At 61.2% G+C, this 27,988-nt stretch overlaps 2 protein-coding genes across 2 annotated transcripts in view; both read left to right on the top strand.

The window, feature by feature from the left end:
* The window catches only part of DPH1 (diphthamide biosynthesis 1), a 46,664-nt gene extending 22,696 nt beyond the window's left edge, over positions 1 to 23,968 (top strand). Inside the window, exons 4-12 of the mRNA XM_024194365.3 lie at positions 3,012 to 3,133; positions 7,620 to 7,774; positions 9,358 to 9,479; positions 12,996 to 13,064; positions 15,107 to 15,263; positions 18,262 to 18,362; positions 20,702 to 20,780; positions 21,655 to 21,789; positions 23,268 to 23,968. Of these exons, the coding sequence (XP_024050133.1) occupies positions 3,012 to 3,133; positions 7,620 to 7,774; positions 9,358 to 9,479; positions 12,996 to 13,064; positions 15,107 to 15,263; positions 18,262 to 18,362; positions 20,702 to 20,780; positions 21,655 to 21,789; positions 23,268 to 23,372 (1,045 nt within the window). The 3' untranslated portion in view covers positions 23,373 to 23,968. The remainder of the gene's footprint in view (positions 1 to 3,011; positions 3,134 to 7,619; positions 7,775 to 9,357; positions 9,480 to 12,995; positions 13,065 to 15,106; positions 15,264 to 18,261; positions 18,363 to 20,701; positions 20,781 to 21,654; positions 21,790 to 23,267) is intronic.
* Positions 23,969 to 24,997: 1,029 nt separating this feature from the next.
* OVCA2 (OVCA2 serine hydrolase domain containing) lies at positions 24,998 to 26,324 on the top strand. The gene is made up of 2 exons (XM_029912521.1): positions 24,998 to 25,171; positions 25,277 to 26,324. Exons 1-2 carry the CDS (start codon positions 24,998 to 25,000, stop codon positions 25,772 to 25,774), a joined length of 672 nt encoding a protein of 223 aa, XP_029768381.1. The 3' UTR covers positions 25,775 to 26,324.
* Positions 26,325 to 27,988: the final 1,664 nt, after the last annotated feature.

Genomic DNA, 27,988 nt, shown 5'->3' with positions numbered 1-27,988 from the left:
AGATGAATAATTTCCCACTCTCCCCGCCCGTCTGATTCATGTTAATTTCATCCCCGCTTATTAGAGGAGGCGCTTCGAGTCCGGATTGGCTGGGGGTCGAGAGCCGCGTTCTGGAATCTCCGAGGCTCCCTTGGAGTGAGGGGCAGCCGCTGGCTGGGTGCCCCTTGCCCGGCACCCCTTGTGCGCACTGTGGGGGAGGGTGGCAGTTGTCGCCCTGTGTCTGGAAGGCCGCATTCCCCTCGCTGCGGGAGCTGGATGGTTCAGGGCAGGGGAGCTGCCTGGAGTCTGGGCCTTCCCAGCGTGACACTGTGTGTCATTGTCCTTCTACAGGCTGGTTTGAGGGTCGCTAGCACCCTGGCAGGCCATTCTGGGCCGGGGCTGCAGCGTGCCAGCCAGTAGAGGTGGGGCCTCCGTCAGCACAGGAGCTGGGAGGTTCCCTGCAGAGGGGTGTTTGTCCCCCAGGCAGGTGGAGGGGCTGCCCCAGGCCTGGGGGCTGCTGCGTGTGCAGGGAAGGTCTTGCTGAAGACGCGATCCCTTTCCCTGCCCCGGCGCTGACGGATGCGATCGAGCTGTTAATATTCAGCACGCTCTGCGATTTCTCCCCCCCGCCATCTGGCCGGATCTGCCCACAGTTTCTATTCTCGAGTGGTACGTAGCTCCCTGCCCCGCTCTCCAGGCGGCGTTCGCAGTGTGGCATCGTGCTGGGGGCTCTGCCCGAGCAGCCTGGGGGCCGGTCCCTGCGTGAGTTTGATTGGGGTTGTCAGTGAGTTGCTCTGCTCCGGAGAGCTGAGCTCTCAGGGTCCGAGAGCCCCCATGCTGTGGCCTGTGGGTTGGATGGGACAGCGAGAGGCACCCTGGTTCCTGGGCCGTCGCGGCGTCCCACCGGGGCTGGGTGACTTGGAGACTGCGCCACCGCTGCCTGCACTGCCACTTGGGGGGCCTGGGAACGGCCCAAAGGGCTGGGCTGTGCTGGGCTGTCGGGCCCTTCCCCTGGGCTGCTGCTGGACCCCGCATAGGGTCTCGGGCCATGTCGCAGGAAGCACCGCAGCTTGCCCCTTGCTGGCTACCTAAGCAGAGCCGTCCAGGAGCAAAGGGGCTGCGCAGACTGAGCCCCTCGCTGTGAGATGGGCCCTCCCGATCCATCTCCTTTCCCAGCACGGGCAGCTGAGCCCTGTCGGTGAGCCAGCCCGCTGCTCCGTGTGCTGCCCAAGTCCCAGCCCGTGGGGGAGGCGAGGCCGGAGGACCTGGTGCAGTGAGATACGGCCCAGACAATAGGAGGAGAGCGGCTCCTGCAAGTGCTCAGTGAAACCTGATGTAAATAAGGAATTAGCATATGGTTTAACCAGCCCCTCCAGGCGGGGGCTTTGTCATTACAATACCTGCTTTCCTAATTAAAATACCACAGCAGCTCCCCGGGCATGCGGCCAAGCTAATAATCCCTGGACTGGCGCAATAAAATACCTACAGAGGTGGCGCCTTTAAATCACAGAGCATCCTCTGCCTCTGGCACCGGGCCTGTCACAAGCCGCCCCACCCTGGCTTCGTGGGTGCCAGCCGGATGGCGGCTCTTCCTGGCGGGTTCTGGCTCTGCTCCGGCTGAGTGGGACCGGGAGCGGGGCACGCTTTTCCTCCGCGGAGGCTCGTTCCAGGAGCAGAAGGCGAGTGCTGACGGGGAGCTGTGTGACTCACACTTCTCTCCAGGTGCCATCTAAGCAGCAGATGCTCCTCTAATGGGCCAGTGCCTCGTGTGGGCCAGTGCCTGGGCCCCTCTGTGAGAGTGGAGAAGGGCCCCAGTCTGCTCCCCACAGACACAGGAGTGAGGTGCCGTTGGCATGCTGGATGCAGGGCCGCGGGGCGCCTTGGGTATGCAGGCTGAGCAGGGATGGGGTTCAGACCCTGCCAGCAGTGCCAGGCATGGGGCAGGCATAGTTGACAGGAGCCATGCAGAGGTGAAGCCAGCGCTGCTCCCTCGGACACATGGACTTGATCAAATCTGAGCCCCTGCTCCAAGTGGGGCGGTGGCCTGGCTGGAGCGCTGGCGGGACGGGATAGAGGGGGCCAGGGCTGGGATCCTGGGAGCGGCTCTCCCACGTGAATGGGGGTCTGTCACTTCCCACTCGGGCTCACCCTGGCCGCTGCTTGGCTCTTGCTGCGCTTGTTCCAAGAGGCTCGCGTGTCCCCAGGATATGCTGGCGGGAGACTGACAGCGCCTCGCCTCTCCTCTCCCCGGCCTGCTACGTTGGGAAGCTGGCAGCGTAATATCTGATGAGCAGATAATCCCCTGAATTGCAAACAGCTTTACCCAATTGAAGGGGCGGATTACCTCTCTGCAGTGTAATCATGGTGCCGTCTCGGGGAGTAGCCGGTGCCTGTCCTGGTCCCCTGCTGGGGCGGGCTTGCAGCGGCTGCAATCCGTGGCAGGACATGCGGGAGCCTGGCACATGCCCCTGCCCTGCTGTGCTGCCTTGCACGAGGATTGCAGGCAGCAATGCCGGTCAGGGAATGGCCGTGGGGAGACGCTCGCCTGGAGCAGGCTCTGCTATGGTCAGCTGGGCCTCGAGGCTCCTGTGGGCTCAGGCCGTAGCACCTGGCCCCAGCTCCCCCCTGTGTGAGCCCCTCCCCGTGCTGCTGCCAGGAGCCCAGCGCTGTGGTCCGGGGAGGCCCCTTTCTCAGCCTGCTGTTGCTGAGCTCCTTGGCTCAGGGCTGAGGGGAGGGGCTCCCCGTGCCCTGGGGGGCTAGTGAATCTCCCTGGGGGGAGGGGTCCGTACGCCAAGCCGGGGCAGTGGCGTTAATGGACAGGCCGTGGCACACCTTCGTGGTTTTCTGTGGCTCGCTGAGGCCGGCTCTGCAGTCAGACTGGGCTGAAAACGAGCCTCCAGCCAGGCAGGTATCGCCCCAGCCCCGAGGCCACCTGGTGCCCCCCTCCCGCACAGCCCCAGGCCACCTGGTGCATCTCTCCCTACCACTAGCCCAGCGCTGGCCCCATGCTGCCCCTCCTGCCCTCCCCACAGGTTCACCGGTGCCGAGGTGGTGGTGATGGGAGACGTGACGTACGGTGCGTGCTGTGTGGATGACTTCACGGCCAGGGCCCTCGGGGCAGACTTCATGGTACACTACGGACACAGCTGCCTGGGTACGTACCCTGCCAGCAGAGCCCTGGGGGAAGGGGGCTCGGGGGTGTCTTGGTGCTGGTGCCTTGGGGTGTTCTGGGTCAGGATCAGTACAGAGGGAAAAGCCAGTGTAAAACAGGCCAACCCTCCCGCCCACGGAACTCCAGGCCGATCCCCCCCGACCCCCAGGCTGATCCCCCCCCGCCCCCCAGGCCGATCCCCCCCGACCGCCAGTCCCCAGGCCGATCCCCTCCAACCCCCCACCCCGACCCCCAGTCCCCTGGCCGATCCCCCTCCAGCTCCTGATCCCCAGTCCCTAGGCTGATCCCCCCCCCCAACCCTCCTTAACCCCAGTCCCCAGGCCGATTCCCCCCTCAGCCCTGACCCCCAGTCCCCAGGCCGATCCCCCTCCAGCTCCTGACCCCCAGTCCCCAGGCCGATCCCCCTCCAGCTCTTGACCCCCAGTCCGATCCCCCCCAGGCCCAAGCTCCCCTGCCCCTGAGCCCATGACCTGGCGAGCCCCCGAGCCCAGGCGTGGCCGTGCCCAGGCACCAGTCTCAGAGCTGAGTGGCACTGGCTGCAGTCTGTTCATGTGGCAGCTGCAGCCCGTGAAGGGTCGGGGCCTGTGCAGCAGCTGATGTCAGTGGTGAGGGGCTCTCTGCCGCGGGCAGAGAGGTGTGAGCTGCGCTGGGGCTGGGGGATCTTGGAAGCAAAGCGGATTAGTTAGAGAGCTGGCAGGTGGCTTCTGCACTGGGTGGGGCAGGCCCTGGTGTTGGGGGTGGGCAGTGCAGGCCCTAGCTGGGAGGGGTTGAGGGAAGGGCAGCATGGGGAAGGTGGCACTGGGTAGGAGGAGTTGGAGCAGAAGAGTGGCAGCGTTGGGCAGGGGATGGCGGGGCGGTTGGTGCTGGCAGAGCCCCTGCATTGTGTGTGGGGAGCTCTGAGCCCCAGGCAGAGCCCATCCCATCTCGGCAACATGCCAAGCGCCCTCGCAGGGCGGCAGGGAACTGCAGATGGGCCCCAGTCCCCTCTCGGAGCCAGTCCCCAGCTTAGTGGTGAGTCCATAATCTCCTGAAGAGGGAATCTCTCTGCTCTGGCCCAGAGTGGCTTTGTTGTCTGTTCGGCCAAGCTCCCTGTTCTCTGGCTGCAGTTCAGGCTGCATGGGAGGAACCTTTGCTGCTCTGTGGCTGGGGCCCTCTGGCTCGGAGGCTGTGCCGATGCCCGGCAGAGCCGGGCCATGGAGGGCCTGGCAGGGAGCAGAGGCCTGCGAGTGCGGCACTGGCAGTGGCGTGTCTCAGGTTCTCTCTCGAGCCCTGCGCCACAGCAGCCAGGCTGGTGTGTCCAGGAGGCGTTAGGACAGTGAGGGGTTTGTCCTTAGCATGTGCCACAGCATCTGTGTGGCCGAGCATTGGGGTGCTGGCTCCCCAGCAGCTCCTCCTGCAGCCGCCCAGGGATGAGACATCATCCCCGCTGCGCCCGCAGGCCCCCTGGGTGGGGAGCTTGGAAGGCGGGTCGCCCGCCTCACCCACTCCTGAGCCTTAGGACCGTGAGACCACCGGGCCTGCAGCGCCTCGGCCCAGGACAGGGACTGGGAACGGCTGGATGCACATTGATCAGTGACCCCTCCCCGGCCTGGCAGGCAGGTGGGTGCTCTCCCCATGGGACGAGGGGGAAGAGCCGGGGCCAGGATTAGAACCCAGGAGTCCTGAGTCCCCGTCACATGCCCATTCTCCATCTCCAGAGGCACTGGTAGGGGAGGCTCCACATGCAGTGGGGCTCTGAGGCTGCAAAGTTCCTTACCCCAGTCCCAGGTGCTGTGCTTGTGGGAGGTGCTGTGCTTGTGAGCAGGAGCCAGGGGGTCTGATGGGAGCCGGAGCAGAAGGGAGTGGAGGCCTAGGGGAGCAGAAGAGGTGGGTCTGGCTGGGGCTCCCTGCTCTGGGGCCCCTGCTAGCCCTGGTCTGGTGGCAGCGGGGGCCGTAAGGGCTGGTTTAAAGGGCAGGCGAGGAGCGGCTCTGCGCTCCCTAGGCAGAAGGGTACTCTGGATTCAGTTGCCATGGAAACTGCGCTGCTGTCCCAGATGCTGCTAACTTTGAAGTCCACCCAGGGTGGAATCAGCCCAAAAATAACAATAAGACATTTGGGGTTTTAAGGTGGCTCTGTGGAATTGTTGCCCCAGATAACGGAGGGCCGGGCAAGCCTGGGGCGGACGGAGCCCAGCTGCAGGAGGCTACCCCCTGGCTCGGGGTGGGTGGGCTCTGCTGCCCTTACCCCACTGAGACTGGCCTGGGCCTGACTGTCTCTGCTGGCGTGGCCAGAGCACGTCTGCCTGCCCGGCTGTGCTGTGTGCCCCAGGGGCCCTGCTGAGACACTCCCTGGGCACTTACAGTGCACAGCGGAGCACCCCCGCCCGCCGCGCCCTCCAGCATCCGTCACCCACGACCCTTCCTGTGTGTCCTTGGCATCGGCGGGCATGGGGGGGGGGGCTGTCTGCGCTTTCCAGAGGCTCAGGCACCGTGCCGTGGGAGCTGGGGTCTGGCTGAGTCCGGAGCCGGTTCTAAGCCCTGCTTCTGGCTCCCTGGGACCAGCTCCCTCGCTCCCAGAGCGCTGTGCAGTCCAGTCCCCACCGGTGGCAGGTCAGCCCAGGCGCCTCGCCCAGAGTGGGGCCTCCACCTGTCTCTGCGTCGTGGGCCCCAGATGGGGTAGCCTTGCTGGGAGGTGAATTTACAGGGCATAGAAATGACTTTTAATAATCACATTTCTTATAGAATATTGCAGGGTTGAAAAGTGAGGGTCCCAACCCACGTCCGGGGGGTGACCGCAGCGATCAGTGTCCATCACTGCAGTTTAGGAGCGAGGGTCAGGGGGAGACAGCGTCAGTAGCCTGGGGGTGTTAAAACTCCTGGTCTGTCCTTGCTGTTACATTAACGAACGGCGAGAAGAGAAGCACTCGGGAGCAGGAGCTCACACGACACCGCTGCCTGCCTGGGCTCTCCTGGTGAAGGTCCCCAGCCCTTTCAGGGAAATGCAGCCACTGCTGGAAGGGAGCACTTCTTCCTGGGCAAGCAGCTCTGCACAAGAGCTGAGGGGAAGGGACTGACTAACACTCTGCCTGATCCAGCCGGTGCGGAGGGCTGTGCCAGTGCCCGCACACGTACCAGACATGGCCGTGACTTGGGAAGAGAGCTGGGGGCCTTTACAGCCTCTGCGAAAGGCAGCACCTCCACCTGGGCCACTGGGGTCACCCTCTGCTGAGCTCCAGCCAAATACTGACCCAGCCTGGCCCTGCTTAGCAAGATTGAGGCCTGTGGTGTTCAGAGCCGGGTGGGCACGAGGCGCCGGGTCTCCCACAGTGGCTCACGTGGCGCAGGCCTGCGCGATGCTGCCAGCCCCGCTGGTGCTGGGCCTGCCCATGGCAGGATTCCCCAGGAGCCTGAGGCAGGGTATGGTGGGTTTACAGGGAAACCGGAGGGGCATGCGCTGCGGCACTGACTTCCCGGGCCTCCGGGTGGCACTCGGGCGTCAGGCCCCAGAGGTGCGGAGAGGGGCAGGCACTCTGTGTCCAGCACTGCAAGGCAGTGGTCTGGTCTCAGCGAGGAGCCAGTGGGGCTGGCTCTGCAGTGCAGCTGCTGGCCATGCACCCCGTGTTGCATTCCCTGGCTGTTCTGAGCAGAGCTGTGCTCAGGGGTGGTGCCCGTAGCAGGCTGGTGACCTACCCCTGCAACGGTTACAGCGAGCGCTCCCTGGCATTTGTGCCCAGGCCTTTGTGCCATGCCCCCTGCTCTGTGAAGGACAAGGGCACATCTCCCTCTGTGGTCCTGCAACCCCTCCACAGCCCCCCCGGAGGGAGTAATTTGGCACTTAATTGTGCTCAGGGGAATGGCACTGAAATGGGCAGTGAGCGCGGAGCTGTGGGTCGATGCAGACCCCATGTTCTTTAATTACTCGCTTAATCGTGGTGACATGGGCTCCTTAGCATGGAGGGTAATTAGATTTGTGTTCATCGATTCCCTGGGCGGTCGTTCCCCAGAGAGAAATGACCGAGTGCTGCTTTCCTTTGCCTGCCAGCGCTGTCCCAGCTGCGTGCTACACGCCTTGACCTGGCCGCGGTGGGCTGGCGCTGCCATGCCACGGGACTCGCGCACCATCTCCTGGCTAGCGCCGCGCCTGGGCCCGGGAGCCCTGCCTGTGACACCTTCCTCAGTGTAAACAGCACCAGGCAGCGAGCCGGGAGCCTCTGAAAATGGGGGCAGGGGCTGCCTGGTGGCTTCTGCAAGCCAGTGCGGTGCCGCTGAGTGGGGGCGGCCCCTCTCCTTACGTAATGGCTGCACTCAGGCCCCGGGGGGACGGTTCAGCAGCTGGGCTCGAGCTCCTCTCTGGCTGCTTCCCCAGCCGGTGCCTGCGTGGGCTGGGAGGTGCTGCAGTAGGGATGCTCCGCTGGCCCTGTGCCTCGGCTCCTGGCCGGCGGGGCTGGGCGCAGCCAGCTGAGCTGACGCTCTCTCTCCTTGGCCCTAGTTCCCATCGACGCCACGCAGGGGGTGAAGATGCTCTATGTGTTTGTGGATATCAAGATCGATACGTCCCACTTTGTGGAGACCGTCCACTTCAACTTCCCCAAGGGCGCCTGCCTGGCTCTCGTCAGCACCATCCAGTTCGTCTCCGCTTTGCAGGTGAGACGTCCGTGGGGCCGGGCTGGCTGCTGGGCCTGGGGCCTCACACCAGTAACAGCACGGGAGCCCCAGCCCCATGCTGCCGGTGGGCTCTTTCTTTCCCACGCCCCACAACCAGCTGCCTCCCAATGCCTGTGAATGCAGATAAGCAACAACTTCCCGGAGCCAGTGCCTGGTGGCTTCCAGGTCACCCTGCTCCCATGCTGGGTCCTCTGCAGGGAGCCCAGGCCAGAAGCTATTGGAGCAGCGCCTGTCGTACCTGCGGCGCAAACCCTGGGCTCCCAGGGCTAATGGGACTGAGTGGGTTTAATAAAGAGCACAGCTGGGACCATGAACGTCCCATAATTGACAGCTCTCTCGCACGCTCCTCTCCTTGGCAGTTGCATTTGTATCAAGATCCATGTTCAGCCTGGAAATCAGGCAGTTGCGGGGGCCTCCACGCCTAGGTGGGGAGACGCTCCTGTCCTGGGGCGGGGCTCATGGGCGCGGTGTCAGGATGAAGGGAGGGGAAGGGGAAGAACTTGCTTTTCTCAAACCATTTCACTCCGAAGGGCCCTAAAACACCCGGCACTCCCTCCCTGCTGAGCTGCAGAGCGCAGCGCTGCATGTGCCCGGGCAGGGCAGGGTGCCTGCCAGAGCCTGTGGGGGTGCACACCTGTCGGGGGGGAGGGGCTGTGCAGGGTGCACACCTGTCGGGGGGGGAGGGGCTGTGCAGGGTGCACACCTTTGTGTCTAGTGGTGTCTCTCTTTCTAGCCTCAGCGACTGCTCAGAGCCGCCGGTTCCCCTCTAATGAGTAGCTGCAATAATATTCTCCTGCCATAATGTTGATCAAGTGCTTTGTAATAACTCTGATCAATGTTTCATGGCCGTCCCCCCGCCCTCCCGGGGGAGCCGGCCCTGTAAATGTCAGGGCAGGCAGCAGAGCACTTGGCATTTTGCTGCGACGCTGGTAGTGGCAGGGGAAGCTCCGGCAGCCGCTGGCAGGTCTGGCTGCGGATTAGCTGCTCCTGGTGAATGGCCGGCTCAGCAGGACGGGAGAGATGAATGAGCCTCTTGAGCCGTGTCTGTCTAAACATGGGGTCGTTGAAGCGTTAAACATTTTCTCTTGTATTTTAATTGATGCGTCTGCTAGTGGCTCCAAGCGTCTGGCTCACGTTCCCTCGCTGAGGCAGGGCCAGTTCACTCGGCCAGGGGAGTTCTCACTGCTCCGGCCGGCCCCAGCCCTGCCTGGAGACCTCACCTCTGCCACACACACCCCCTCCATCCCAGGGCCCCTCGGCTGTCCCCTGGATCCATGGAATGCGCTGCCCTCTCCTTCGCCATGGGCTGGCGGAGCCGGCTGCTGGGGGCTGGCAGGGGCCAGGGACACAGAGTCTGAGGGCGGAGGTGTGATGAGGCGGCCTAGGAACGCCCTGTGCTGCCCCGTGCAGTCAGTCAGAGGCTGTATTCCAAGCGCACACCGCTGCGCCGCTCCCTCCCTCTCCACCTCCCTCAGCCTCTGGGGCAGTTTGTTCTCAGCCCAGCCCACCCTGAAGCCCCGTCCTCCACGTTTGGTATCTGACCCCTGGCCTCTTCCCCACAGGCGGCCTCCCAGGTGCTGCGCTCTGAGTACAAGGTCAGCATCCCGCAGTGCAAGCCGCTCTCGCCAGGCGAGATCCTGGGCTGCACATCTCCCCGACTGGGGCCGGACACAGACGCCGTTGTGTAAGTACCAGGGTTTATATAGCTCTGCTTCCTTGCAAACACTTCAACGATGAGTGTTTTTAAGTCCTCTAGTTCAGGTGATACAAAACCTGTCCCTGGAGCAGGCCTCTCCCCCAATTTGTACAGCCCCATGCATGTCTGGGAGCTATGGAAACCTCGGCAGAGCCTGGGGTTCCCTGCGCTCCAGGTGCCAGGGGGGTGGGAATCTGGCAGAGGTGGGTCCCCGTGCTCCAGACCTGGGGGAGACAGGACCCACCTGGCAGGCTCTGCACAGAGTGGCTTGTGCTTGTAACGCAGAAGGAATAATTGAGTCGTAGATCAGACTAGATAATAGATGGAAAGGCGGGCAGATAATTGGAGAAGACGAATGGCTGGGCCCCAACATCACAGCACCATTAATTTTATTTAAGGACAGCAAATTAGAGGGAGCACTTCGCTTCCTATCACCTAATTATTTTAGGTAATGGAAATGCTTAATGTACTGTGAATACAGTGAGCTGCAGAATAAATAAATAAACGACCCCACCCCAGGGGGATCCCAGGCAGAGCTGTGCTGGCCATGCCCTCAGTGGCAATCCATGTGTGGGGCAGGCGACCCACAACTCATGCTGCCCCTTGAGCCCGCCTGGGAGCTTGAAGTGGGACGGGGTGGTACCCACCCCCTCGGGTTAGCACGCGCAGCGACTGAACGGCCTGTGTCGGGATCGGTGGCCCGTTATGCGGGGAGGAGGAGGGCTAGGGTGACTCTTGGGGTGTAGCTGGGGGCATGTTCCCGGAGGCCAGCTTGGCGTGTCTCACCCCAGCCCACAGGCGGATGCTGGCCCGTCCGTGCGCAGGGCTGTGGGGAGGGGAGGACCCCTCACACACACCCCGTCCTTCCACACTGCTCTCTGACAGGAGCCCAAGCTGGGCCTACTGCTCTTCCCTGGTCAAGTTCACCTCTGGCGGGCCCCAGCCTCCCTTCCTCCTGCCCGGCCTGGGCTCTAGGCTCCACTCTGCGCTGCTCCTCTCTCCCCAGAGCTTCGGAAGTGCCTGGTGCCTGTGCTTGAATCTAATGCCTCAGAGCCAGCACAGAGCCATTAGACGTCTTCTCCAGGCCTCCTGTGACTGAGTGACGGCCCCTCCGACTCGCTGTACTGCAGCCGCCCCGACTCCGGGCTGGCCGGCTCTGGGCACGTTGCACCAGGGTGGCACAGCGGGGGTGGCTGTGGTGGGTGCTGTAGACAGCGTGGTGAGCAGCACACAGGAACTGCCAGCGCCGCCCAGAGGGGCTTCCTCTATCCCAGTCACCGGCTCCAAAGGAGGCAACAAGAACCACACACACACCCCGGGGAACAACTGAAGAGTGGTGTGGCCACGTGGTCTGGGGGGGGACACGCGCGATTGGCTTCATTTCCTGAAGAGGGCTTGGCCTGGGAAAGTTTGGGGTACGCTGCTTAAGGGGGTGTCCCCCCCGCCTCCTCAGCCAATGGGCGTCTCAGGCCCTGGCTCGAGGGCTCGGAGCTGTCCAGTAAATCCTCATTCTGCCTAAAGGAACTAGCCATGTAAATGCCTGATTCCTACCGCAGTCCTGTGGAGCTCCTGCCCCACTCATGTCTTGTGGCAGTGAGTTCCGCAGGCTAATCGTGGGTTTCCTTCGATCAGTATTAAATGTGTTGCCTTCTAGTTTCCCGCCCTCCCACCCTTTCAGGGAGGGGGATTCAGGCTCCACACCATGTTCATGTAGACCAGGGCTTTTCAAGGCCAACCCCCTTCCCTGGCCCTGCCCTCTCCTAGTGCTGGAGAGAAACTCCAGTGGCTGCAGCTTCTGGGCTCTTGTTCCATTGCAGATGTGGGTGTCTAGCTGCTGCAGGTGAGTCCCAGCTGTGGCACTGGCTGTTGTACCTGCGCGACTCCACAGGCTCCTGTCTGAGTTGTTATTTTCTTATTTAGCCCCGTCTCTGGGGCTAACTTTTCCAGACAAATTAGCTTTGATCTTCCAAAATGTCATTCTCCAATTAAGGGCAAAATCTAGTCAAGTTTTACGTCTGAATTCATTTTCCAAGCCCTCACTCCATTAGGGCAGCTGAATGAAAGGCTTTGAAATGTAATTGCTGACTTGAAATCTGATTAGAAATGGAAGCAGAAATGTCTCTAACCAGACGTAGCTACTGAGCAGCTCTGAGGCTGCACATTGACTCGCCCTCTCTGCCCCAGTCCAGCAGCAGGAATCCATTTTTGGGTGGAGAATGGACGCCTCTCCTGGCTCCAGCAGGGGGCGCTCACCCAGGCAGCGGTGGTGAAGTGCGCTGGCCGGGGGGCGGGGAGAGCCCCAGGTGGAGTGGTAGGAATGGAAATCGCGTTGTTTAAAATACGTTCCTGACTCATTTCCCTACCTGTGGTACGCAGGAGACGGGTCAGTGTCCAGGGCTGCAGTCTCACTTGTGCCCAGGTGCCACTGCATCAGTGGGGCCAGCAGGGGCACATCTTGAAGTGTCCAGGCGGCCGCTGGGAGTACAGGGGGGGCAGCTTAGCATGGCTGGGTTCTGTTCCATATGGAGGCCTGGTCTACACTTAAAACTTAGGTCAACATAGCTACCTCACTCAGGGCTGTGAAGAATCTACACCCCGAGGACCTAAGCCCCAGTGTGGACGCGTCCAGCGAGCTGGCTGCCAGCGCGCAGAAAGGGGGTGTTCCTACAGCGATAGAAACCCCCCTGCCATTGGTTTAGGCTGCGTCTACACTCCGGGCTTACAGCACCAGCTATGCTGGCCTGGCCCCTGGAACCTAGCTATGGGCTGGGCCAGGAGTGGTGAGGAGGGCCAGCCCCATTGCTGTGCAGGTGGGTGTGTTACACATGGAGAGGCCTGGCACAGTCACAGCAAACCGTTCCCCACCAGTGGAAGCAGGCGCAAAGCCCTGACCTTAACTCAGGGACCCCAGAGCCACGTCCTCGTGTTCTTTCACTGTCTGCCTGGGACGCTGTTAAAGCAAAGGAGGCAGCAGAGATCTGCCTGCCTGCCGCTAGCAGCCGAGTGTTCAACCCATAACGGCTCACGTGATGCTCCTCATCCTGCTCACTCCAGGGCTGTTTGAGCGCCACTTATAAGTCAGACAAAACGAGGGTGGCCTGCCCTGCTGTGTGAGTGCAGGATGCCAGGCAGAGCGGTCCCATCCCCTCGCCAGCTGCGTGTACGGGGGGAGGTTTCTCTCACTGTTTGCCAGCATGAGCTGGTTCTCCCCTGCCCACTGGCGCTGACTGGTCCCCATGTGGCCTCACAGGTTTTGTTTGCAAGCCCCAGAGTGCAGGGCTGCTTGAACCCAGCCCTTAGTCGGTTGCTTTGCCTGCTCTGTGCCTGTTGTGCTCAGCACGGGCCGGTATGGGCTCCTGCACACAGCGCTGAGATGCGGCAGCAGCCACCAGGCAGTCAGAACGGGCCTGAACCAAACGTCCCCGGCTCTGCGACAGTGCTCTGGAGTCAGCTGGCTCCTGAGCCGCGTGGCAGCGTCCCTGAGCTCTTCTCTCCCTGCTGCAGGTACCTGGGGGATGGGCGCTTCCACCTGGAATCTGTCATGATTGCCAACCCCGGAGTTCCCGCCTACAGGTACTGGAGCCAGCCAGGCTGCAGGGGTCACCAACAGTCACACTGGGGGCATTGCTGGGGAGTGGATATGGGATTTCCTGGCATGGGCATAGTCAGACTGTCTGTGGATACCTCCCCTCCCATTTCTGGCTGGGCATCCCGCCTCTCCTTCCCCTGGCTGTCACTCAGACCCGGCTCCCCTCCCATTGGCTTTTGCCTGGCCCCCCTTTGCCCCCCCCCCCCCATGGGAGCCCATGGCAGGGATGCTGGGAAGTGTTTAATGTTTGTTTAGCTTTTTAATACAATTTACTGCCAGAGCCGAGGTGGGGAAGCCGGCAGCCAGCGCTCTGCAAACCACCACTGGTCCGGGTGCAGCCTGGCTGGGCGAGGAGAGAGGCGGTGGGGTCAAAACTTGCCTACCAGGAGCAGACCCTGTTCATGGGCTTCTCAGGCTCTGTCTCCACTACAGGTTATGTCGTATAACCCCCCCCCCCCCGAGCGACATACATTACACTGACATGAGTGCTTGTACCGCGCGATGCCGGCAGGAGAGCTCCCGCCCGCACAGCTTCTGCCGCTCGCGGGGCTGGTTTTATTACGCCAACGGGACACAGAGCGTCGGCATAGAGCGTCTTCACCAGACGCGCTGCAGCGGCCAGCTGTACTGGCCCAGCCTGCCGCTGCGGCGCTGGACAGGCCACGGGCCTTCACCCTGCAGGTCCCAGCAGCACGGTCTGGCCTCCTACGGGGTGTTGGGCATTCAGGCGGAGTCGTGTAGGGGAGCCCTCACGGAGCAATCACAAGCGGCTCCAGGGCTGAGGGAGAGGTGCAGAGGGGAGTCGGGCTTGATGAGATGAACACCAGCCATTTACTCGGGCTGAATATAAACATTTTGACAAGTACCTGTGAAAGCTCTTTGAGGTGCAGCCATTAAACTCCCCGGCTGCTGCAGGCAGAGGCCATAAAATGTGATGATGAGGCTGCTGAAAGCAGATGAAATATCAGGAGCGAAAGGCTGGCCCATTTTGTGAAATCTGAATTTCTTAGTAGGTCGTTTGTTACTAACGGGAGACGCACGTCAGGTTTATGGGGCTGGGGAAGCTGCTGCAGCCCAAGTGGGATTTGATTAAAATTCTCTTCGTCAAACAAAGCAACAAATCAAAGATTTCTTCATAATTGATGAGGGGGAAGAATGACAGAGCAGGAGAGCGAGTGGCCCGGCCTGTGTGCATTGCAGCCTTTGGCAGGGCTGAAGCCAGGGGCCGGGCCAAGAGGAGCCGGATCTCTGTTCACGCACGCCCTACTCTGCCCTGCGTTGGGAGCTGACCAGAGCGCCACGGGCCACTGGCTGGGAAGGTTCTCTAGTGACCCATTCCCACAGCATCTGGGCTGATTCCCCCTCTAATGCGGGTGGTAGGAAGGGCTCAGTCTTACACCACCGGGCCTGCTGGGTCCAATGGACCGTCCAGGCAGGCTCCCGTACCTGGGCCGGGCCAGAGGGCACCTCCCCCAGACTGTCCTCGCCTGGCAGGGAGAGGCTGGCACTGACGGATCAGCCTGAGGTGGCTGCCTCAGGGCCAGGGACCCCAGGAGAGCAAAGAGCCCGGCCTTGCCAGGAGCCGAGTCGGAGGAGCCGTCAGTGCCTCCTGGAGGGGAGAGGGGGGTTTGGCAGGCCTGTGGGTCAGTGCTGCCCCCCATGGGGTGTGGAGGAGGGGTAGTTAGCCGGTCCCCTCTCCTCCCAGCGTGCGGTCAGAGGGGAGCCCAGCGACCTGTGACTGACAGGAATGGCCGTGGTTTGGAGCTGCCTGCAGAGAGCTCATCCCAGAGCAGCGAGGGAACCTGTGCTAGTGTCCAGGCCCCCCTGACGGAACAGGGGGTCAGCCCCCCTCCTTCCCTCCTGCGGGGAGAGACACCCCCCCTCCCCCGAATGTTGTGTCAGTTGTGGGCAGCTGTGAGTGCAGCGCCCTGGAGGTCCCAATCCCCGCCAGGGTCTGACTCTAGGGAGGGGCCGAACTGCTGGGCACTGCCAGCCGTGCCTGCCCTCAGCTCTGTCTTCTGCACAGGTACGATCCCTACAGCAAAGTCTTCTCCAGGGAGCACTACGCCCACGAGCGCATGCAGCATGCCCGGCAGGAGGCCATCCGCACCGCCGCCCGCGCCCGGAGCTGGGGACTCATTCTCGGGACCCTGGGGCATCAGGGCTCCACATCCATCTTGCAGGTACCTCCAGAGATGTGCCTGTCCCGCAGCTGGCTTGGCTTGGGGATCAGGCTCCCCCCAGCCCTGCTCTGTGGAGCCAGATCCCCCGAAGGGCTTCGCTGCGCCCCAGGAGCAGGAAAGAGAAACTGGCTTTTTCTCAGAATCCATCCTCCCTTCCGGGACCTGTTGCTGCCCCCTCTTCCCTGCCGTCCAGGAGCCACCTCGGCCCCACTCAGGACCACGTGTTGGGGTCTGCAGCACTCCCCCCCCGCCCCCCCGAGCCCCGCTGCTGCCCTGGCACTTGCCCGGTTGTGCCTCCTGCGTGGCCGGCGTGAGCGGCTGCCCATCATGCCCCTGGCCTCACTGTGCAGTGGGGCAGGGAGGGGATCTCGCCTGGCCAGTGACTCGCCTCCTGGCCCTGGCTCATGCCCATTGATCGCCATTGACCAGGATTTCTACAGCTCCCGAGCAGAGCTGGCAGGACAATTAGCAGGAGATGAGAGGGAGCCAGTGCCGAGGCCCCTCGCAGGAGAGAGCCGGCCCCGCGAGCCCCGCGCTGGCCGCACAGCAATTAATTCTCAGCTATTTTTAGTTTAGTGACGTGAACTTGGGATTGGTTTTGCTTCCCCTGTCCTGGCCCAGTGCCAAGGGCCAGGCGGGGCTGGGGCTCTGCAGTGCCGCCTCCTTGCTGAGTTCCAGGCATGGCAGCAGCTCCAAGGCTGGGACTCCACCTCCTGCCCCGTCTTGGCCTGATCCTTTTCCCACTGGCCCTGCCCGACGCGTCCCAGGGCTAGCGCAGGACAGCACGGAGCTGCTCCACAGCTGGCTACGGCCACGGTGATGTGATGGGAGAGAGGCACCTGCTGTGTCCCTGGGTGCCCCCACCCCACATCCCACCGTGCAGCCTGGGGTCATGCCCAGAGCGCCCCCCCCCCAGCACTTCCATCACATGAGTGAACCCCCCCAACCTGTCTCCCGAATCCAAGTCACAAAACCGCCCCCAGCGAGCAGGCAGCTCTTGGGCCGGTGGGGCGGGGGGAGCTGCAGGGCTAGAATAACGGGGTGCTGGGGTCAGAGGGGAGGTGCATCAGGACTGGGGGGGCAGTGCTGAAGGGGCTGGGGGGTGTCATGGAGTCCCCGGGCGATGCTCTGGAACTGCTCCCCACAAAGCCAGTCAGGACTTTGGGGAGCCGCCTCTCCCTTGGAGCAGACTGTCTTCAGGGCAAGCAGCTCACACGGCTTCACCTCCTGGGTCTGACCTTGGAGCATTCAGCATATGCCCCTCCGTGCGCTTCCCACAGCGAGTCCGCCCAGGCGGGGTCCTGGGGCAGCCAGAGGGTCCTGCACCCCCCACTTTGCAGTCAGACGTGACTCTCAGCCAGCCAGTAAAATGGAGGTTTATTAGATGACAGGAACACGGTCTAAAACAGAGCTTGTAGGTACAAAGAACCGGACCCCTCAGCCGGATCCATTCTGGGGTCCCACGAGCCAGACACCCCCATCTGCCCTCACCTCCCATCCCCAGCCAGCTCCAAAATGAAACTCTCCAGCCCCTCCTTTCTGGCCTTTGTCTCTTTCCCGGGCCAGGAAGTCACCTGATCTCTTTGTTCACCTTTAGCTGTCCCCTTGCAAGGGGGGAAGGGCCCTGGCCATTTGTTGCTAGGAGACAGATGGTCAGCCATTTATGCACACTGTAGACTTAAGAAATGCATAGGGGAAACTGAGGCACCCACACAGTATTCAGAGGAAACATTAAGAACAGTCCCACTTTGTCACAGGGGGTGCTCTGGGTCAGGGGGCGGGGCCCAAGGCTGGGGTATGGGGACTGCTCTGGGTTGGGGGGTAGGGCCCAGGGCTGGCATGGGGGCTGCTCTGGGCCGGGGGGCAGGGCACTGGCAGTGCTGCGGAGGGCGAGCGAGTACAGCCCCATGCCCGGCTCAGCTCTCAGCCTGCTCCCTCAGCGCTGGCTAGTAGCTGCTCCCTGTTGGGCCGATGCAGCGAGTGGCTGCAGGCTTCGCTGGCCCTTCAGCTGACGATGCCAGGAAGAGCAGACTGGGGCCTGCGGGAGCTCAGGCTGTCACGGGTCAAGACAGAGGATGATGCTGCCTGCGGCTTAGAATCATAGACTCAGGGTTGGAAGGGACCTCAGGAGGTATCTAGTCCCACCCCCTGCTCAAAGCAAGACCAACCCCAACTAAATCATCCCTTCTCCCTGGCTGCTGTGGCAAAGGCCATGATGGCTAGAAGGCAGGACAGAGGCAGAATGACCAGTGATGGCTGGGCCAGGATGGAGGGGAGCCCACCCAGTCCCTGCTGCAGGCAGCCGAGGAGAAGGCGGCGGCTAATGAGAACAGATTGTTGTCATTGAACAGTAATTACTTCATTAGGCTCAGCTGCGAGTGTTGAGGGTGGAGCTGAGCAAAGCTGCTGTTTGGGGCTGATGGGGTCTGGGCTCCAGCTGCTTGGCTGCCGGAGACGCCCCCCAGCATCCCCCATGTGCTGTGTGGGGGCTGTCCCAAGGAACTGACAGTCCTGTAGAGAGGCCAGGGACTGGGTGGGCTCTGGGGAAGAGCCCCTGGGAGGGGCAGTGAGGGTGGGGGAGCTTGTCCTGCTGCTGCCTGGGCTGCTCCTGGGCTGGGTAGAGAGAAGCCCCCTCTCTGGGGCTCAGGTGGGACTACTCCAGCCTCCTGTCTAATGGGCCCCATCCTGTCCCCCAGTAGCTCTCCCTGCTGTAGCAGTGATGGCTGGAGGGACTGGGGACTTCCAGAGCCTTATGGTATCGATTACCCCACCCCCCCATACCAGGGGTCAGGCCCCCACGCTCCTGAGGCCCTTCCCGGTTGTACTGGGCAGCCCCTCCCCTGCTCGTTGCCCCCCTTTGCTCTGGCAGGGCCTTTCCCAGGTTCCTGTCAGGACAGCGGAGGCTGGATTGCCCAGGGAATGACACATTCCCTGCCTGCCTGACGGGCATTGCCGAGCTGGGGCTCTCCTAACACTCTCTATGTCTCGTTCCCCACAGCACCTGGAGGGGCGGCTCCAAGCCCTTGGCCTCCCATTCGTCAGGGTGCTGCTCTCGGAGATCTTCCCCAGCAAGCTGCAGCTGTTCCCCGACGTGGACGCGTGAGTGTGGGCCTTGCTCTGCCTGTGTCTGCCCTGTCCCCCCCGGGCCCTCTGGATCCTGTCTCACCTGGCCTCCTCCCACAGCCGCCATCACAGCCCCTGCGCCGTCCCAGGGGATCCCTCGCTCCCCCTCCCTGCTGGACCCTGCTCTCTGGTGAGAGTGACCCCTCCTCAGCCCCGAGCCCTGGCCTGTCTCCTCTGCTGCGGAGGAGGAGAATAACCCTGCAACCGCTCTTCCCAAGGCAGGTCCCAGTCTGCCCCTCTGCACGGGGGGAGGCGGGCCCGGGCCGGAGTCCTCGCGCAGGTGCACACGTGTAGGAGGCGCCGTCCTTTGCGTGTGCCAGATGTCCAGTTCATTCCCCCGTCCAGTCCATGGGGCTGGCTGGGCAGACCCCTGGTGCCAGTCTGAACCCCAGCCTGGCGCTGCCCCTCTGCACATGGGTGGTTGGGCGTGATGGTCTCGTACGAGGCCCCTGTGGCCTCGTGAGGCACTTGCTGTGTCAGTGGCATGTGGGCCCATGTCCCTTTGGGAGCTCGGAGGCAGGCGCATTCTGCTGTGGGGCCCTCAGGGACTGGGAATGGGCTGAATTTAAATCCAGTCTCGTTACTGTAGGAGCAGGAGTCTCTCCCAGGGGGCCATGGGGCAGGGTCACGTCCTGGTGATTTCATTAGGGTGCTGGAGCACCGAGGCCTTTGTCTCTACGCCAGGATGTTGGAGCGTCGCTCCCTGGTGTCCAAGCACAGGTGCTGCGTCAGCAGAGCCGGCCCTAGGCATGAGCAGGCCAAGCAATTGCTCAGGGCCCCGACCAGCTTCTTATGATGTGTTGTGGGGACCCGCAACGGGCCTGCACCTCCTCTCTGTCAGTGCCCCCCACACTCCTCCAGTGACGCCCCAGCCCTGGGAGTGGGGCGCAGGCCCCGTGGAAACGCTCTGGTTAGTGTCAGCGGAGAGCTCAGCTCTGGCTGCTGGAGACTCCTGGGCAGTGGCTTGGGGGGCTGCGGCGTAGAGCCTGAGCAGGAAGCCACAAGGCCCCACCCTCCCCAGCGGGTCCAGCTGCCCCCCCCCATCCCCTGCAGCCGTGGTGCTGAGTGGCGAGGTACCAAGCATGCGCTCCAGTGTGGGCCCCCCGCCCCGGGAGCTGGGGGCAGGAGCCAGTTTGGAGATGCCTGGCTGGGGTCAGAGGGGTGACCCCCAGGAGACTCAAGCAGGCCCCCCAGCTCTGGGATCCCATGTGGCCACGAGCCCCTCCCCGTGACCTAGTTCAGCAAGACGTGTCCATGTGGAGCCGCCCGCCCGCTGTGCTCTGTGGGGCAGGCTCTGCATTCGCCTGTCCTCCCAGGGGTCCTCTTCGCTGCATCGCTATTCTCCAGGGCTTGTCTGGGTGCCGTCCCGTGTCCCCTCCCATCCTTTCCCATGCGAGTGTCTGCAGAGCCGCCCCGCAGAAGCGGGTCACCCCCTTTCTCCTGGCCGTGGGCCCCCACTGCCCAGTGAGAGGTGCCTGCAGATCTTCCTCCCTTGCTGTGGGAGTGGTTCGGGGGGTGGCCCCCAGGCCGTGTTCCTCTGTGCTCTGGAAGTAGCCTCTCCCAGCCCTGCATGTTTGACCCTGGGCTCTGAAATATTCCCGGGTGCCGGGGCTGCGTCGTGCGATGCTCTCGCTCGGCTGGACTCGGCTAAACATGATGGAGAGCAGGACAGATCCCTGGTGACGGGGATGCAGCCCAGGCCAAGCTGAAATAAACACGCCAAGTGCTGTTTGCTGCTTCGCAGGTTTCCTCCACTTAGCTGAGTGGGTTGTGGCAGGGGGCGGGCAGCCCCGGGCCCCTGCAGACAGTGCCCTTGTCGCACTGAGCTGGAGGGTCTGGCTTTTCCAAAGGACGATAATTGCTCTGTAGTTTCAGAGCTCCCTCGTGTCTGCTGGGCCCCTCTTCCTCCCTCTGCCCTGAATGGCCAAGCCCCTGGCCCTGGCAGCAGCTCCTTAGACGTGGGGGTGGCCGTAAAGGCAGCCACTGAAGGTCCCCAAAACCTAAGGATCTCCCCAGCGAATGCGGCCCGTGCCCCCCACACGCTGGGGATTCGCCCACCCTAGGGAGCTGACCGGGTCTGAGAGGGACCCCCACCGGGGGAGGCCAAGCTAGGCCAGCAACGACAGTGCTCACAGGTGACTGCCCAGCACCCTGTGTGGGCCAAGAGCTACCTGCTGCACTGCTCCTAGCCCGTGGAATCACCGGGCAGCGTATGAGCAAGTCCCTGCCCAGTGGGTTGGCGGGAGGGAGCAGACCCTGTCTGCAGCTCTGGCCTGAACTAAGTGAGTAACGTGGCCCCTGTGCTTCCCTTCCAGGTGGGTGCAGGTGGCTTGTCCCCGGCTCTCCATTGACTGGGGAGGAGCCTTCAGCAAGCCGCTGCTCACACCCTACGAGGTAAGAAGTTCCCGGCAGCCCTCTGTCTCGCCTTGGCAGAGGTGGGACGGGAATTTGCCCCAGTGCCCAGCACCGCAGGGAGAGGAGTCGGTGGACCCGACGGACAAGGCTCAGGGCCCAGAACAGACATTCCCTTGGCTGAACTTGTTCCATTGCACAGATCAGGTGCACCTCCGGCCCTGCCCAGCCGGCCCCAATCTCCCCAAATGTCTCTACTCCTCCACCAACTGCCTGGCCCAATGCAGGCGAGCTGTGAGGAAGGCAGAGGCTCTGGGAGCCGGGCACAGACAAATAACAGCAGGGGAACTTTGAGCCTGGCTGTGACTGGGCCGCCCCTATCGCTGCAGACAGGGACTAAGGGGCCAGCACCACATTATTTTAGGGAAGATTTATGGACACGTTTGTAATTCTCTGCCTGGTCTGCGTGTCCCGTTGGGTGGGAGGGCCGCCTCCACATGCTTCTGCAGATCACACCAAGCGCTGCAGGGTCGTTCTTCATGTGCTCCCAGTCGTCTCTGCTCCCCCCACCACATCAGAGCGAGCACCTGGATTGTTCCTAATGCTCTGTCATGATTTAATATGCAGTCCAGCGCTGCGAGCTTCCCCGCAGCAGTGCCCAGCCAGGGACCCCAGCGCTGCAAGCTTCCTCACAGCAGTGCCCTTTTAGTACCAAGCACCTCAGAAAGCTGCAGACTCTGATTTGGAGTTTAATGCTTCTAACCATTTTACTAAGTCGTTAAAGTGCATGTGTGGAGCAGTCTGAGCCCCCGGCATCCGCTGAGAGGGGCTGGTACACTGGTCGCTTCTCCATGCGACTCTCCTGTGGAGGATGCTGGGTCCTTTGTTGTGGTGACATGACTTTGCACCCATCCAGGCTGCTGTGGCTCTGAAGGAAATCGAGTGGCAGCAGACTTACCCCATGGATTTCTACGCCGGCCAGTCCCTGGGGCCCTGGACAGTCAACCATGCCAGCCACCAGCCCCAGAGGGGCACCAGCCGGCCAGCGCAGGTGAGGCACCTGCAATGGGGTTGCAAGGAAGAAGGGTCCCTGGGGCGACACAAGCTCTCACTGCCGCCTCCTCCTGACCCGTTTCTCTTGGGGTGATGCTGGGGAACATGGCCACAAACCTGCCCCAGCCGAGGCCTTGGCTCCTGCTGAGCCTCACCCCTCCCCTTTCACCCTAGGCAGCCGACGGCCCGCTGCTGTGCCCAAGAGAAACACCATGTGCTGCCTGCACCTGCCCACCAGGGGACTGGGCAGGTGCCCAGAGCTTTGTACCTGTTGTGTGCGGACAAAGACAGGACCAGGAGGGAGCTGGGCCCTGGCCCTGGCCCTGCACTTTCCCTTCTCTGCCCCCCAGCTGGTGGCCCCAGTACTCCCCAGGGACGGAGGGGACAGTGCCAGAGCCCTGGGCAACAAGACACCAGTCCTTGGGACAGCTTTAATTCCTGCTTCTCTGGGTTTGGGGTTTTCCTGTTGACAAGGAAGCCGCCCTGCAGCCTGCGCGGCCTGGGCTCTGCCGTGAGCTGAGAGCACCACCCAGTGGCTGGTGATAATGAAATGCTTGGTGTTGGCCCAGCGCTCGGCAGCCGGAGCCGCCCCCCTCCCTCACGCTCCCCGTTGGCCTGGAAAGGGGCACAGACTTTCACCTAAGGTCATGTGGCGAATGGACCCAGGACTTCCAGCCTCAAGCTCCGAATCCGAAGCCCGTTCCGATACTGGCCCCATGCTGCGGCTGTGTGTGGCAGGGATTCCCAAGAGGCCAGCTCCCTTTGGGGTGGAGTGGGCCCAGCAGAGTCCTCTGGGGTCATTGCTGAGCCAGCTCACCCCACTGGCCAATGCTCCTGCTCCCACCATGTGTGGCAGAGCTGGATGCTTTCTGGGGTAGGCTCAGACCAGGGCTCCCAGCTGGGTATGTCACAATACCCTAGCACAAGGAGCTGGTGTCTAGAGGACTTTCTGGGAAGTGATTTAAGAGGCCAGCAGGACTGGAGTGGCTATGAGAAGCAGCAATCTTGTCTGATCGGTATCGGCTGTTCCCGCTGAGATATAGGCCAGGGAGCAGGCGCTCCTCTGAGTTATTGTCGCTGTTTCTGTAACAAGTGGCAGCTGCTGGGTGCCTGTCTGGAGTGTGATAAGCAGGAGCAGCACAAAGGGCTGTGTCACAGCCTGTCACTTGTTCACTGTAGGGCAATGCAGGAGCATTTATTGGTGTCATTTGCCTAGGAAATGAGAGGGGAGGCTTAGCGTGCCCATAAATCCATGCTGAGAACACGACTTCCAGCACGTGAGCTTTCCGCAGGGGATGGAAAGGAGGCCAAGATAACCTAATAGGGGCCACAAGGGGAGTGGGGCAGGTGCGTTTCAAGAGCAGCAGCTGGGACTAGGGAGCAGGTGTGATGATATCACGGTGCTGGCAGAACCCTGGGGACGGATCCTCTTCTGAATGGTCTCTCTCTCTCTCTCTCTCTCTCTCTCGGCCGTAGAGGAAGCTGCCTGAACCTGTGGTGCCAGTGGATGCTGGTGTGGGGAAGAAATGCACCGACTGCAGCTGTCAAGACAAGGCCCCATTGCAGCCAGAGCACCCCTGAACCCCCAAACAATGGGGATATCAGCAGGTACAGCCCTGCAGTTACCAGCCTGGAAACAAGCGCTCCCAGCTTTGCTCTCAGGAAGGGCTGTCTCTGACTTCAGAGCTGGTGAAATGGGCCAGATCAACAGCCCTATAGATTGACTGACTGGCACCCAGAACAGGTACAGAGTAGGCAGTGGCAGGGCCACTCTCTCACTGCCCTGGAGAACCATCTCTCAGTGTCTGGCCCATTCAGCCTGAAGTGTTTCCACGGAGGCTGCCTGAAAGAACCGGCTGTAGCAGTGGTTTCTGTGATAGGAACCATTCCCTGGGCACTGGACTGAGATCCCCCGTTAAGGAACAGCTGTGCCCAAACCATGATTAATTTGCATTGAAATGTCCTGTGTGTACTACAGAGAGGTGGAAATGGCCACGCAAAGGCCCTTCAACTCTGCTGGGTTTCGGACATAGTCTCACTAATGGGATGTTGAGAAGCACAAAGTTGGGAGCAGTGCCGAGGTTCCGCTTGTGTTCTGCCTGGGGAAGATGGATTTTAGGCCAACACACTGCTCTTTTCCCCTCGGTGCCTCAGCCCCAGTGTGTAGACATCAAGGCTCAGCCTGGCGGCAGCAGTGAACCCTAACTTACACGCTGTAGTTACCTTGATACATTTGCCAGTTGCAGTGGAGGGATAGATTCTTTGTCTCTTTGTGTTTCACCTTCCATGGTTTGCAAAATCCTCTTTGAAACTTGGAAATAAAGTGTCCTCCAGCCCTAGAGTCCTTTCACATGTGGGCAGATGTGGGCTCTCCTCCCGGGGTCTTGGTTCTACTCACAGAGCAGCCTTCACCTGCTATCACTAGCTCCTGATTACATTGATCTAAAGGAGAAGAGAAACAAGCCCCGTATCTCTGTCAGAGCCCATGTTAACTTGCCTCTTCTGGGTGGTTGTCTTTGCTCTGTCCCCAGTGGCGTTGCTGGGGGTGGTGGTGGGAGATAAATGGTGCAGGAGCCAGGGATAGAGAGAGGCTCCCAGCAGAGAGGGACAGGGCAGGCCCCGTAAAACTATCCCAGCCTTGGGCTCCTGCTGGTGCCCCTCACTCCTGACCCACGGCCCCCTGCTATCCCAGCCTTGGGCTCCTGCTGGTGCCCCTCACTCCTGACCCGCAGCCCCCTGCTATCCCAGCCTTGCCCCCCCGGCACTCTGAGCTCGGCCTGGCCCCAGGGGGCTGCTGGCTGCCTAGAGACTGACAGGCTGGGTGAGGTCATCGCTTGTATTGGACCGGCTTGGGGGAGCTCAGGCTGGCCAAGGAACGGGGGCGTCCCAGGGCCCATCGCCCCCCCAAGGGGGGCGGGGGGGGGAGGCTGGGAATAACTCAGGCTCGGCCTCGGCCTGGCGCGGGGTGGGGGGGCCGGGGGGGCTGTGCTGGGGGCTCCTGTCCCAGCCCTGACAGCCCCGGCTGGGCCCCTCACAGCTGGACCGCCCTGGCTCCGCCTCTCAGCACGCGCTGGCCAATGAAAACCCCCATTCAGCCCCATGGCAACGCTCGTTCCGCCCCGAGCGGGGCATAGGCATTTCCAGCGGGCAGGCGGGGCTGCCGAATTTCCGGTTTGAAAGCCGGATATCCGGTTCCGGTGACCGCCATGTCCGGGGGGAAGCGGCCGCTCCGGCTCCTGGGTCTCCATGGTTACCGCCAGAACCAGCGCAGCTTCCACGAGCGGACCGGGGCGCTGCGCAAAGCGCTGCGGGGCCGCGCGGAGCTGGTGAGCGTGAGCGCGCCCCACCCGGTCCCGGGGCCCGCGCCCGAGCACGGTAACGTACCGGGGCAGCGGCGGGGAGCCGGGCGGGGCGGGCCGAGCCTGGGCCCGCCCCTGGAGCCTGGGCCCGGCGCTCTCTCTCCCCGCCGGGCCCCGGCACTGGAGCCGGCCCCGGAGCCGGAGGACGCCGCGCCCCGCGGCTGGTGGTTCTCCAGGTCGCGGGAGGAGACGTTCGACGCCCTGGAGGAAGCCGCCGCGTGCAAGGGGCTGGACGAGTCCCTGGACACGGTGGCGCGGGCGCTCGCGGAGCAGGGGCCCTTCGACGGGCTGCTGGGCTTCAGCCAGGGCGCGGCGCTGGCGGCCATGGTCTGCGCCCTGAAGCAGCGCGGGGACGCGCGGTTCCCCTTTGAGTTCGCTATCGTGGTTGCCGGCTTCAGGAGCCGGGCTGCCCCGCACAGCGGCTACTACCGGGAGCCCATTGCCGTGCCCACGCTCCATGTGCTGGGGGACACGGACCGGGTCATCCCGCCGGGACTGAGCAGGGAGCTGGCGTCCCACTTCGTCGATCCAGCAGTCCTCACCCATCCCGGGGGACACTTCGTCCCTGCCGCTGCTCCCCAGAAGAGAGCCTATCTGGAGTTTTTGGGCAAGTTTTTGAAATAAAAGAGGCGGGACCTGCCCTTGGGCATGGAGGGGAGGAGGCTAAAGGCGCTCCCTTGACTTAGATGACCCAAGAGAAAGTTGAGGGGATGTGATCACTGTCTAGAAGTACCTACACGGGGAGAAGATTTCTGATAAGCAGAGGGCTCTTTAATCTAGCCGATAAACGATAATAAGATCCAGTAATTGGAAGCTGAAGCCAGACAAATTCAGACTAGAAATAAGGCACAAATTTTAACACACTAACAACCATTGGACCATTTTACCTAGGGTTGTGGCGGATTCTCTGGCACATGGACTCTAAATCAATACTAAATTTAAAAAAATAAATATTAGATGGCTTTATAAAAGATACTCTTGAAGCTACGGGTTTGGTGCAGGAATCACTGGTTGAAATTAAATGTTTTGTGTTATACTGGAGAACAAATTAAATGATTGTACTATTTCTGGTGTTAAAAATCTACAACTCTTATCATGGGTCTTATAGCACAGAAGATGTGAGGCCAGGTGGAGTTTTGTCACAGGAGATGGATATTTGGTGATATGATCTATAATAAATGGAACTCCAATTGAGCTGTCATCCATGTGTCTGCGTAGGTTCCAAAGGTCCCTATGTTCTCCTGCCACCTGGATGGGCTGAGGACAGGGCATTTGCTGCCTCACTTCAGATCCAGAATTTCTTTGGTGAAATAACTCAGGAAAATATTAAACCCTCCCTGCCTTCGCTCTTTACATCTTTCCCATTTTCTGCAATCTCATTTTGTAGAGCATCAAAGCACTAGCATGAGGAGCCTCATAATGGAAAGGCCACACAAGTCTGCTGTGTAGTTTTTCTTGTGGTCTCTATGGAGACTTATCTGGCTGCTCTGAGTGGTATTAATGGGAGTCCCAGATCTTGGCCAGAGAAAGTGTCCGCAGAGACACAGAATGAGGGGTTGGTTCAAAGCATTAGGATCTCACATAGCCTTTATGCCCCAAAGTGGTCCCCTCAAAGAAAACCAGCTACTTGGCCAAACTTGGTGCCTTGCCAAAGCTGCTACTTTCTAGCTCTAGAAAAGATTCCATCTGCTCCTCTGCTGGTGCCAAGGCATTTGGTACATTTCCCCCTCCTAGCTAAGAAGTTCTTGTGCACATCCAGCCCTGAGGAGCTAGATGTAATTTCACTCCTTGCAGTTTGTCCCATATCAAGTGCATTTTCTCAAAGGAAGAGCCTTGAGTATGACAGTCCTGCTTGCCAAACCTAGGCCAGATCTTTGGCTGAGACATTTTCCTGGAACATACAGTAAGCTTCATTCAAAAAAAGGGGGGGGGGGGGGGTGGGGGCTGCTGGACGTCTCACTCTCACTGGTTGTACTAGCCACTCTTGAAGTGGAATCTGCAGTATCTGAGGCCAAGGGTACTTCCCTGAAAAGAGCCTGAGTCAACAGCTTCTGTTAAAAGGATTCTCTGAAAACACCTGTTCCAGAGCAACACAACCCGTGTCTCTCAACAGAAGAGCTAACATCACAGTGATGATGCTGTCCCAGTTCCCAGATGAGATTCATACCCTCTTCTAGGTGCTAACAGGACAGTATTGTGGTATCTCTGCACTGCAGCTGTAGAGCAGGTGAAGAAATCCCAGTTGTTGCTGTAAGGGGGAGATAATAGTGTTGTCCAGGAATGATCCCTGAAGACCACACAGTACTGCTGATGTATTCATAGATCTAGATGAGGGTAGGAAAAGTCCTGCAATTCTTCAGGGTGGTAGGCAGATCTATGCTAAGGTGCCTTCGGTTGCTGTGACAGGATTCTGGCTGATAGGAGCATTTTGCCCTCTCGTGGTAGTTGTGCTAAGTGCAGGATTTAAAACTGTATCCAACATTGTGTTTTCAGCATTTGTACCCTGACTGGTGGCCAGTTCATAATCACTGTAGTAAATGGATAAATCACACCCCTGTGACCATAAGGAACAGACTGTGGGATGGCCACTTCCAAAATTGCTTGAGCTAAAAGTCATATCCTATGGGTGAGCCAAGCATGGGAGGTGAGAGACCCAGCATTTGCAGGTCTGATTCTGTCTAGAGGATGGTGACAATACAGTGGCAGGTCTGGCTTCAGCCAGCAGAGGGCCGTGGTCTGTCCCAGCTCAAGAACAGGTCAGAATCTATACAGCAGTGGGCTATGTGCGCGCACACAACTCTGCTGTGAATGTATTGCAAGCATTGAATCACTGCGTAG

Source organism: Terrapene carolina, unplaced genomic scaffold (genome assembly GCF_002925995.2).
Source record: "Terrapene carolina triunguis isolate 2854851 unplaced genomic scaffold, T_m_triunguis-2.0 Scaffold231, whole genome shotgun sequence".
Lineage (NCBI taxonomy): Eukaryota > Metazoa > Chordata > Testudines > Emydidae > Terrapene > Terrapene triunguis.
The sequence above is the reverse complement of the archived record's forward strand: the minus strand, read 5'-3'. Positions and strand labels throughout refer to the sequence as shown.